The following is an 11365-nucleotide window of genomic DNA, read 5'->3' as shown; positions in this document are numbered from 1 at the left end:
AGAAGGCAATAATTGCAAAAATTACAACTAAGTTAATCTTGAAACCACATTTAGACTCCATAAACTGTTCAGGTCGTCCATCTTCTGTAAAACCTACACTGCTTTTTTTGGTATTGCTTTCAGTGAAGAAATTTTGCTGGTAAGAATGTCCAAGTTATTGGTCTTTTTACCTACAAGGCCATGCTGTTTACGTCTGTATTTACAGTTTACTTCTATAGCTATTAGGTAAAGGTTTGTTACATTTTTCACTAGCCTTTAACTACTCTGACTTCATTTGTAACAAAATTTGTGGATCACAAGAACTTGTGTATATATAATAATCCATCTTGCCATTTCATCATGTAATTCCAGCAAACAAAAATTATTATACAGTTTAGTAAGGATTACAAACATTCATTTACAGTTGGACTTTTTTATATAATGATTATTACTGATCCTTTTTATAAACATCAAACATGTATTTACTTCAGAGATTCTTAATTAAGAACACATACCTCTGGCTCAACTGTCAATTTCAATTCAAGCTACTGTAAATCAGAAAGTGGTGATTGCACAATGAATAATACACATGGTGTGGGTTTGAGGTCAATTTTTATACAGAAAACTATTTTAGACAGTTGTTGTACAACAAAATATCAAAATAATTTGAAGTATTAAAATTACAGTTACAAGGAAAACAATACATCATATGTCTCCAGTATGTACACAAACTTGTTAATCAAACAATATCTAGCCATATTCACCATGAATCAAGGTCTGGTTACATCACTGGCAATACAATTACTTTGTGTTGTTCAAGACTTCAACAGTTTTCCTGCCATAATGATAGTAGCTGTAACCAGATGCTGCAGTTGTAAGTGCAGTGACATACCTGAGAATAAAAATTGACAGTTTGATTCACTGATTCTCCCTCTCTCTCTTTCTCTCTCTCTCACACACACACACACACACACACACACACACACACACACACACACACACACGCAAATACAAATATAATAAAAATAAATGTATTCATTAATATTAACATGATGGGTGGAAGAGCAAAAAAGATTTGACATATAAGCTCTAAGGATTCAGTCTTTCCAATGTAATAATCTATCATATGTTAAGAAACTCAGTACATATGCAATGGGATTACAGCCTACGTACCACAGCAAATGCAAAAGAACACTGTCAGTGTAGTGGAAAATTGGGGAAGCAAGTGATGCAGCCACCAGAAAGAGCTGCATAGCAGTGTTGAACTATAAAAAAGGAGAGATTTATACACTCATCTGTTACACCAGGGATCTCAGTATTAATAAATAAGAGTCACCAGTGTAGACAATAGAAAGTCATGGCTCCAAATGAGCAACCTCAATTACTACCAGGGAAACAAAAGACATATGTGGCAAATAAAAGAGGCACACACAAAAAAAACACATAAAAACCTTTTCTGAAAACCAATTAAATATTATACCTTGCTTATAAGTGTAGGCTTAAGCTGGGCAGTAGTGTAGCAGGGGTTGAAAAACTTGCTCAGAGTTACCTGATGAGACAAAAACTAGGTCAATGGCCAAGCAAGATCTTAAAGTATTGCATTAAAATGCTGAGAATGTTGTACTTCAAATAATTAACAGCATGCAGCATCAATTGTTCATGCAAATATATATAAAAACAACTATTATGTATTGTATTATTACACTTAATATAATAAATCATACTTACTGGAGGAGGAACTGTTTTGTACCGGACATAAAAAACTGCAGCAATTAAGGCCACATCCCTGGATAACACTAGTGCAGTGAGTGGAACTTTAAAAAACAACCAAAAGACAGAGAGAAAATGCAGTGTTTAGAGCAAATAATGTTACTTCGTATATGTTAGTTTGTCATGTTTCTGGTCAGACTTCAACACGAGCTACTAAAAGGTCCATTTTAAGCGAGACTAGAGTTTCTTATCTAGAAATGAAGTCCAGATTGTAGGAGGTTATTTTAAAAACACTACTACCATTTTTTGACCATTACAAAGGTAAAATCAATTAATCAATTCCTTTGTGGATTTGTTTATTCTGTAAAATGAATGTTATTAACTGTTATACATGAAATTTACTCCATTAATTCACCAAAAGAGGTTATAGTTAAAGAAAAATCAAAGGTAATTTTCAAACCACACCACCTGCCAACTGTTTCTTTAGGTTTGTGTTTCTTGAATGGCCCAAAGAGTTGTATATTAGAATGCAGGTTCCTACTAGAACAGAATCCTACATCATTTAATATTGCCATTATTTTGTCTAGTGTTCTCTGTGAGCTAAAGGTTAGTCAATGACTTTTAAGGACACTTTATGATATGTCTCAGTTTGAAGGACAAAAGTATAATTTCCTTCTAACCTGGGATGAGCTGTGCATATGTCAGACTGATGTACAACACACTAATAAGGATCTTATCAGCCAGTGGATCCAGAGCACTTCCCAAAACGGACTTCTGATTAGGCCAGTTTCGAGCAATGTAGCCATCCAGCTGTATTGTGGAAAGACTTTCATATCAGGAGCAGTATCAAACAAAACCAATAATTTAACTTAAAATTTCCAATCACAAACCATTACATTTGTTCACACAGTACACGTGTGACATCAAAGCCACTTCAACTCACTAAGTCAGTTGCTCCTGCCAAAACAAAGAGTCCAAGAGATGCATGGAAGTAGTCCTCCATGATCAAGTAACCCAGAACAGGGGACAGCAAAATCCTAGCCAAGCAGAGGATATTGGGAATCGTCCATGGATTTTCATACTATAAGAAACAAGACAACCTGCATGAATGCATCGCAATAATGGAATATAGCTAACAGAACGAAGATAAAAGAAAAGCTTACCAGCTCTTTAAATTGTCCCCCGTTTGATAGAGGAAAAGGAGAGGCACGTTGGGCCGTTTCAGTGTCCCTTGCATCTTTATTCAAATATTTGTGTCCCTCTGGCTTTCTGGGTGTTGTACAGTATCCTTTTGATCCGGAGAATGTTCCTGCATTAATCCCGTCACTTAAAATACGGGCCAAGGCTTGTATCTCAAAACTGTAAATGCAGCTATGGAGCTTTGGTTTATGCATTTCAAAGTATTTCCTTGTCACAGCTGTTTTAAAATATCCTAGACTTGCTGGAAGATCTGGCTCTACAACTCTCTCGTAATTGTCCCTAACAAATGCATCATGTCCTGTTACAAGAGTTGAAGTGAGGTCGTTGAGGATTTGCATACATCTGGGCCGATATCCAGGACAACAAAACTTAGTTTTCAATCTTCGGAGCGATTTTGTCTCCGTTGTAGCATGCGTCGATTGTATTTTACAGCACGACAGTAAAGACGATCCTTTACAACCCCAGACATGTTGGGATCTTGTTGCTGTAATGAAACTAACCCGTGGTACGTGCCCTTTCGCACAACTTACCAAGTTATTTTTGCAAACTCTTAAGAACATGCCTAATACCGAATTAAGCCAACTTCTCATAAATCATGACGTCGAAATCTTATTTTGCTCCATCTGTCATTGTGCAAGAACACGCTCGTCGATCTCCGATTTGTAAAATCCAACACATTTCGCATGGGGCAATTACTGTCCAAATCCAATGTGTTTCATTTTGCCGTATTCCAGGAACTAATTTTACGACAGTCGTAAGTAACGCGGACGAAGAGATTTAAGTGTCTTGATTTATAATGTAGTTCTTGTAAAAACATTTTAAAGAATATAAGCTTTTGACAGGACATGTAATACTTTGACACTACGGCTTAATATTTTTATGGAATTGTAGTAAGACAACTCGTTTGAAATGAAAAATAAAAGTTTGCGCATGCGCACTTTTATTGCAGACTTTCGGTATCTCGGCATTGTGATGACCAATTTAAAGATACAAAGTACCCTTTTCTGTATACTTTATGAATTTATTGGCTGAGACACGTCCAAATAACTTGGGCATTTTCTTCTTTATTGCATACTAAAGAAAGTAAATGTCAATTATTATAAAGAATATTTTTTAACCAACAAATGTATATAATTTTGGCCTTCTGGATATGCATACATGTATACAATAAATAATTTAATTAGCATATTTTCAATTAAATAAGCACATTACAGAAAATCAATTTCATTAAAATCACAAGTTACAGATAAATCAGGAATATATAAAATGATATTCAAAGTACTGAAAGTTCAATTCAAATGGTTTGGAGTTGATATGTTCTCTGTCCTTTCTTTAGCAGGTAGCCTTGTTCATTGAGTGCGCTGATAAAGCCTTCAAAATCAACAACCTAAAAGGCATTGTGAAAAAAAAATAAAGCCACTTGTTAAGAACTGGACACTGCGCAAAGTGAAAGTTTTTTCACCTGAATCTGGAGTTCTTTGGCCAGTTGTCGCAGCTCCTGAGACTCAAACAAGGTTTTGTGGGTGCGCTCAGCGATTTGGTTCAACGCAGCAACAAGCTTCTTGACTTTTGATCTGTTGCTCATCCCTGACCCAAGCTGAGATCGGTCAAAGTCCAGCCGGCCAAACTCATCAGAGTAGGTATCTGTCAAACTAGCCAAAACACCACAAAACTGGAAAAAACCCCACATTTAACACAACAGAACTATTGTATGACCATACATCAAGGGGTACAAATATCGTTTGGACCAGACATCAAGGGGTACAAAAACTTTGGTGTAGGCCTCAAAAAAAATCTAATTCCATATACAAATTTTATGGTTATTGTAATAAAAAAGAAGTATGATTATATTGTACTCTTGCTTTATGGTGGAGACTGGCTGTTACCTATGTTTCATAATCTCCACCACATCCTCTGCATCACTTTGCGTAGCTTTCTCTCGAAGCTCTAGACGTGCCCTTGCCTTGAAAGTGAAAAGGCACATGAGCAGAACAATGGACGGAAGTGTTCTGAAACTACCCACAAGGATCAGCCAGACACTATGAATGGGCGCATGGACCATGACTTTCAGAAATGGTCTGGATGACAGGTTGTTACCTCAGTGAGGCGGATGAGGGACTCCAGCTGCCGGGTGGTGATGGGTGTGCTGCCAGCTGACTGGTTCTGTTTGCGCAGCTCCAAGTAGAAGTCCTGCAGGACCTTCGCAGCTTCAGGGGAGAGACTAGGCTGCACATAGTGTCGGGCATAGCCCACATACTTACGTAGGAGCTGGTGGGGAATTGGGTCAAAATTCTCCCCAGGATACAGCTAAGATTAAACAGACACAAGATGAATTACATTAACAGCATTTTGGATTTTTTAAACCATTATTTACAGAACACCTGAGTCATAATTTGCAGATACCTACACATGCAAAACAAGTAGTTAGTTACTATATTATTACCTTCAGTCTATCTGCAAGAGGCTTGTCTGATGGAATCTCCAGAATGGATATGTTGGACTCCTGTGTGCAGTTCCTGGTGACTGTAGCACTGCTAACCATACCTTTTTTCCCTGCACGTATAGCCATGACGTGCTCAGATAGCATGTGGTCATGATCCTCGTTGGGAGTATCCAGAAGGATGAAGACCAGATCAAATCTGGATAACAGAGCACTTCCCATTCTGCAAAGGAAGAGGGAAACCTTCAGTGTGCACTTTCAAGTGATAATTTCAGCCTATAGCAATAAGGTGTATAATTTATTGATCATGGGTAACACAAATATATCCAAGTGCTTACTTAAGGTTCTCAGACACAGTCTTTGCCTTATTGTAATGGCCTCCCACTGGGTTGGCCGCTGCGATGATGGAAGTGCGTGCTGGAAGAGTACACACAATGCCAGCCTTGGCCAAGCTGATGCTCTGCTGCTCCATAGCCTCTAGCAAGGCCTGGTGCTGACTCCCCATCTTATCAAACTCATCAATACAACAAATGCCTAGACAGAGACAAAGCACAAAATCTCACAGGAGATGAACGCTGCATTGCAGGCTGTTATGCAACTGTATCCTAGATGTTTGTTGTAAACAGAGAGACCTTGATCTCCTAACACCAAAGCTCCAGCCTCCAGCACGTAGTCTCCAGAGCCACTGTCTCTGGACAGAGACACAGTCAGTCCTGAGGTGGTGGTGGTGTTCCCGCATACATAGATTCCACGTGGGGCAACATTACATACTGCCTATAGACACATGCAAGGAGAAAACATTACTATACCATCCAAATAAAATAGTGACTCCTTAGACACACCCTAGTTTTAAAATATATAGATGCCATAGAGCCATAGAGGCATAGGAAATGTATACCTGTAACATTTGACTTTTGCCAAGTCCAGGATCTCCCACAACAAGCACATGTGGGTCTCCTCTTATGGGGATTCGGTTCTTATCATCCACATACTTCTGACAGCCTCCAAATAAAGTAAGAGCTAATCCTGCCTTAACAAGCTAAAAGTACAATGCAAAATAGTATTGAATGAGCACAGAGAGGCTTCTACTTCTATGAGTAACTATATGAACATTTAGTAACTACAGGAACACTTACCAAGTGCCCATAGATGGCAGGACAAAGAGAACTGCAAAGAATGTTTAAACAGTTTGTATGGATATCACTTTAAACAGGGGCCTATTTTTGATACTGCAGTTTTGCCCAATATGGCTACAGTGATAGTGGAAATGTAATTGTTCCTTACTTGACAATTAACTTGAAAAGGTCTTCTTGGGCTTGGATCTCCTGAATAGCATAGAGCTCTTTGAGGGAAAACTCCACAGATGCCCCTTGACCTTCTGGTTCAGAGGCAGACTTGCTTTTTTGCCCTTTTGAGTTACTGACAGAGTTCGCCTCAATGTACAGCAGGAACATACATTTGTCCTTCTTATTTCTTCTACTCCCTATGAGACGTGGCAAATAAACAGTTTATTTCAGTCAAAAATGTCATATAAATTATTTACCTAAGAACATACAATGCAACACCAACAAAAAACATTTGTTTAGCAAGTGTATTAGTGACAAGCTGAAAATAGCTCATTAATAAATAAAAAAAACAATAGGAAAACACCAAATAAAATGTCTGACAATGACTAATGACTACAACTGAGAGTAGATTTAGATATATTATTATGCCATTAAAAATATTTTAACAGAGTCTGAGTTAACCATGTACCAGTGAAATTGAGTGTTCAGTAATGCTTTAAATACTCACAACACAATTGTACTGGTGAATTCAGGGTTCAACAATGACTGCCTGAATGCCCGGGGCAAGTAAAACTTGATGTCAGGAGCACAGTATGAAAAATCACTTGCCTGGTTGGGCCAGTTCATGTTGGGATGGGGTGTGTAATATGCTAACAATGTAACTAATGTAATGTAAAGCCATGATATTTTGGCTCCTCTGTCCATGAATTGTTCTGCAAAGGTTTTAGGGAATATACTAACAAGTCAGATAAAGTGGCACTTTTTTGTCAGAACTACACATTTTTTAAATCTCTTTGATACAATGTGTATAGCAGTAACTGGACATGTGCATAAGTCAGAAGATCAATGAAGCCAATTCCAAAATGACCAAGGTAGTCACAACTGTATATCACAGAGTTAAAAGTGAGATATGTTTGCAATGAAACCTTTGCTTATTTACAACAAAAAAGAAAATAGGTTAAGTGAAAGTGTATTGAGATTGTACCCTTATTTTAAGAATAAATAATCTAAACTAAATATATATCTTATGCGTGCCTAATTTATATGTGAATAACACTTTAAAATACAAAGATTTGCTCAGGACAATAGAAATTTGGTTCAGGACAATGAACTTTCTACTCTCTTGCCTGACTGGGCAAGTTAGAAAAAAGTTAATGCCGAACCCTGGTATTGTTCAGCATTTCTAAATTTGCAAACAAAAGCACTAAGGCACCTTCCTCATTGGATACTTTGATGACTCCTGTTATGGTGACCATGTCTCCCGGGACACAGCTGTCCACCAGGTCCTGGGTCAGCTCACACTCGATAGTACGGGGTATACGTCCTGATTCACGATGATCATCTGCTATTAGCTCCTGAACCCTGAGAAGTGCATATAGACGATACTGTATCAAAAAAACATTAGAAGATTTCTGCGATTAATAACATATTACAGAACGATCCTAGACATAGCATCCTATATACCACTCTGCAACCCAAAAATAGGTACATAAAGGAGAACAGTGACCAAAAGAAGGCACTTTTTCCTGCATCATTAAAAACAGGAACAGGTGTGTTATTTATAAAAACATCAATATCTTACTTTATAGTCTGCCAGTCAACAGTGAGAGTTAATGGTGAACTTCTGTCAGGGGTGAAAGATCGACCACGGCATTCTCTTTGCAGACACTGCTCAACATAAAAAAAAATCAAAATTACCCTCTCTAAAGATAGGAGCTACAGCAGCAAATGATGTTTATTAAATGTTTGCAGCAGACTGGAGAGCAAGCTATTCAAATGTAATGTATAATAATTTAGAATTAGCTCTATTCATCTTATGTGCATATTAATAAAGGAGCAGAGAAACAAATGCAACAATGTCCAAAGCAGAGGAAGAACTCCTCAGACTCCTGCTCACCCCTACAGCAGAACTGGGTAAAGAGTGAAATGATGACAAAGGACTTTTCCTTTCCAAGCAATTATATTTCAATCATTCACATGTCAATGATTTTGTGGCCAAGTTAGTTGATTTGAACTGCATGTAAATGCTTTAGTGCTTTCTTTCTAGTGCTTTAAGAAAGCTTGCCATTACAGTATTGCTTTTTTCCTTTTTGGGCCATAAATAAAAAGTGTCTTATATTTGGGACACAATCATTTACATACAATACGGCAGAATGCTTGTGTTGATATCACAATAGGTTTAAATCATTGTACAGTTCAAATTGATATATTAGGACCAAGTTCAAGCATCAAAATGACAGCCTTCAGTCTTTGGCTTCATGCATTTTAAGCCAGTGAGAACTCTGTAGAGAGAGGCAACACATGAACTTATTTTACCTTAGTGGGTATAGTGTATTTCCCATCAGGCATAATCAGACTTTGAGTGTCTCCACAATTGTTACAGATGAAAGCCATCTTGCTGCAGAGAGGTTTGATGTTGCTTACTCTCACCACAGTCCCTCTAACGGCTACATATTTGCCATATAAATTGGCTCTGAGCATCTTCAATGGGGTCACTGGCTCGTAATTATAAATCCTAAATGGACAAAAACAAATGAAATTTTATGAAAAATAACAATCATTGTTAATATGGTAATATAATAAACTCTCATTTGAAAAAATAAAAAACAAATTCAGACATTATATAACAATACTGGTCTCTGCAATATGTACTGTGCTTAATTTTAGCATACCCTTGGCATATAGAACTCTCACAAAACCTGAAAATGTCTTGTTTCACACAGCTCTGACAAAACTTCCTCTTGAGGAAAAAAGGTCACCCAGCTGTAATTACAAAGCTCTATTTGTCCATAACATAAATAGCTTAGAAGTCTAGTGGTTGGTGTAGTGTAGGACTGGGACCAAGTAAGAGTCCTTGGGCAGGACTCCTAACACTACAGAGCATATGCCAAATGCAAAAAAGTCAAAAGAAAAAGCATGCATGTTCTACCTAGCACTTATGTGTGTTATGTTGATAATAGGAGTACTGCCTGTAGGTAGCCCCTCCTGGACTTGTAATTCATCAGCATGTCTTTCCAGATCCTTTGTCAACACCTGTAATAAAGTAAAGCACACAGGCCTGAGATTATTTTAAGACCTTTTGGAAGAGATTCTCATGCTTTACATTTAATTCCATAAACTTCATACTTATGTACTTATGCAGTTGATTCAAGTGATGACGTCCAAAGGCTCACCTGATGAATGGCTAAGCCCAAGCAGTCAAGCATCTTTTCTGGCATGTCTCTAAGATCACGAGCCAAGTCAGGTACAGCTACAGAAATCTGTTTGTTCAAAAGCAGGTCTTTGTAGTCCACCAAGATGCTACCTTTCCTTTCAATTTCATCCTGTTTGAGAACAAGAAAAATGCTTTTCTATGAAAAATGATTTATGTATGTTAGGAGAACTTATGTGAGGAGATTATATTGGATGTATACCTTATCATACAGATCAATTTGTGATGTGAAGTACCGTTCAAACACCTTTATTTTCTCAACACAAGGCAAAGATTCAACAAAACCTTTAAAAAGACAAAAATAAATCACTTAAAATGGTACAAAAAAAGCATAGGGACCTTTTTGTATGCATAAAATAATTAAACTAATATTAGTCATGCAATAAGCACAATATTTTTAAACAACTAAATGTAACAGTATAACATACAAACCTTCAGAAAAGTAAAGCCTCCATCCTTTGTAAGGACATGCAATATCAAGTGTTACTTGGGTTACACTGGAAACAGGTGAAGCAAACTCTACACCTGTGCAGGTAATACAAGTAATTAACTATAATAACACATTTCACAATACATGACGTTTTTAGTTTGTCTAATTATGTCCTGTCCACAAATTACTAAACCTACTAAATCCAAGCCCATTATTAACAACAAACATTAGTTATCCAATTCTAAAACTTCACCGTGCTGCGTGCTGTTGTCTGAATTCCTGGCCCTTCCTCTTCCCCAAGGGCGACCTCTCCAGCCTTGGTTTCGTCCTCCGTTCCAGCCTCCTCTCCAACTACCCCTTGCGACAGACCTCCATGAACCAGAACTGCCACCTCCCCTCCACGAACTTTTCCCTGCTCCGTTCATATTCCACCCTGTGCTTCCCTTCTCCGACTAAAGAAAAAAAATAGAAAATGACAGCAAAAAGGTCTATTTATTCATATATAGCTAGCTAGTGTTCAAAACGATCAGTATAACCTAGCTAGCGATCTAGCTACCTGGGTTAGCTAGTAAGATAGATAGCTGTCATTTTTGCACTGGTCTTGCATAACGAGCTAACGTTAGCTAGCGCTAGCCATTTTACATTAGGTGACCGCTAGCCAGCAAGCTATCCAGCTAGTTAACGAATTAAAATAAGCAATTTCCTACGGTCGCCTGCTTGACAATTGATGGTTCATATAATGCTAATCGGTTTTTTGCAATTAAACAAGCACAAGCGTTATTTATAGCTAGGCTTAAATGATCATTCCTCTACCTTTCGGATACTGACTGGACAATTATGTTTACATTCCGAAGTACAGTTCTTCAAGTTTGGCGGGGCGTTTACGTAATTTCCTGTCAAGTGCTTGCATTGCGACGTTCACATCTCTCCGGTTTATAGTTGGCGTGCCTTTGTTTATTTTCCAGCCTGAGCATTAACTTTACATTAAATATAACTCTTCATATGAACGAAAACGATTCAGAGTTATTTAGCTAGCGATATTAGGCTTAGTTCTACTTCAAGGAAATTGTGTACTCTTTAACCGAAGGGTGGCGCACTTTGCCTGTATA

General features: G+C 37.7%; 2 protein-coding genes across 2 annotated transcripts; both read right to left on the bottom strand.

Annotated features, from left to right (window-relative positions):
- Nucleotides 1–574: 574 nt before the first annotated feature.
- crls1 (cardiolipin synthase 1) lies at nucleotides 575–3774 on the bottom strand. Its single transcript, XM_027002478.2, has 7 exons — nucleotides 2853–3774; nucleotides 2633–2770; nucleotides 2370–2499; nucleotides 1708–1793; nucleotides 1460–1528; nucleotides 1153–1244; nucleotides 575–871 (listed from the first exon to the last, which is right to left on the bottom strand). Exons 1-7 carry the CDS (start codon nucleotides 3477–3479, stop codon nucleotides 781–783), a joined length of 1233 nt encoding a protein of 410 aa, XP_026858279.2. The 5' UTR covers nucleotides 3480–3774; the 3' UTR covers nucleotides 575–780.
- A 32-nt stretch (nucleotides 3775–3806) lies between these two features.
- On the bottom strand, nucleotides 3807–11122 carry mcm8 (minichromosome maintenance 8 homologous recombination repair factor). Its single transcript, XM_035533120.1, has 19 exons — nucleotides 11070–11122; nucleotides 10510–10708; nucleotides 10259–10351; nucleotides 10029–10111; nucleotides 9789–9938; nucleotides 9545–9648; nucleotides 8932–9130; nucleotides 8198–8283; nucleotides 7829–7977; nucleotides 6614–6812; nucleotides 6466–6496; nucleotides 6228–6368; nucleotides 5962–6103; nucleotides 5668–5863; nucleotides 5333–5552; nucleotides 4987–5196; nucleotides 4776–4852; nucleotides 4352–4541; nucleotides 3807–4276 (listed from the first exon to the last, which is right to left on the bottom strand). The coding sequence occupies exons 2-19, from the start codon at nucleotides 10679–10681 to the stop codon at nucleotides 4184–4186; spliced, it is 2535 nt and encodes an 844-aa protein (XP_035389013.1). The 5' UTR covers nucleotides 10682–10708; nucleotides 11070–11122; the 3' UTR covers nucleotides 3807–4183.
- Nucleotides 11123–11365: the final 243 nt, after the last annotated feature.

The sequence above is a fragment of the Electrophorus electricus genome, chromosome 13 (assembly GCF_013358815.1).
Source record: "Electrophorus electricus isolate fEleEle1 chromosome 13, fEleEle1.pri, whole genome shotgun sequence".
Lineage (NCBI taxonomy): Eukaryota > Metazoa > Chordata > Actinopteri > Gymnotiformes > Gymnotidae > Electrophorus > Electrophorus electricus.
The sequence above is the reverse complement of the archived record's forward strand: the minus strand, read 5'-3'. Positions and strand labels throughout refer to the sequence as shown.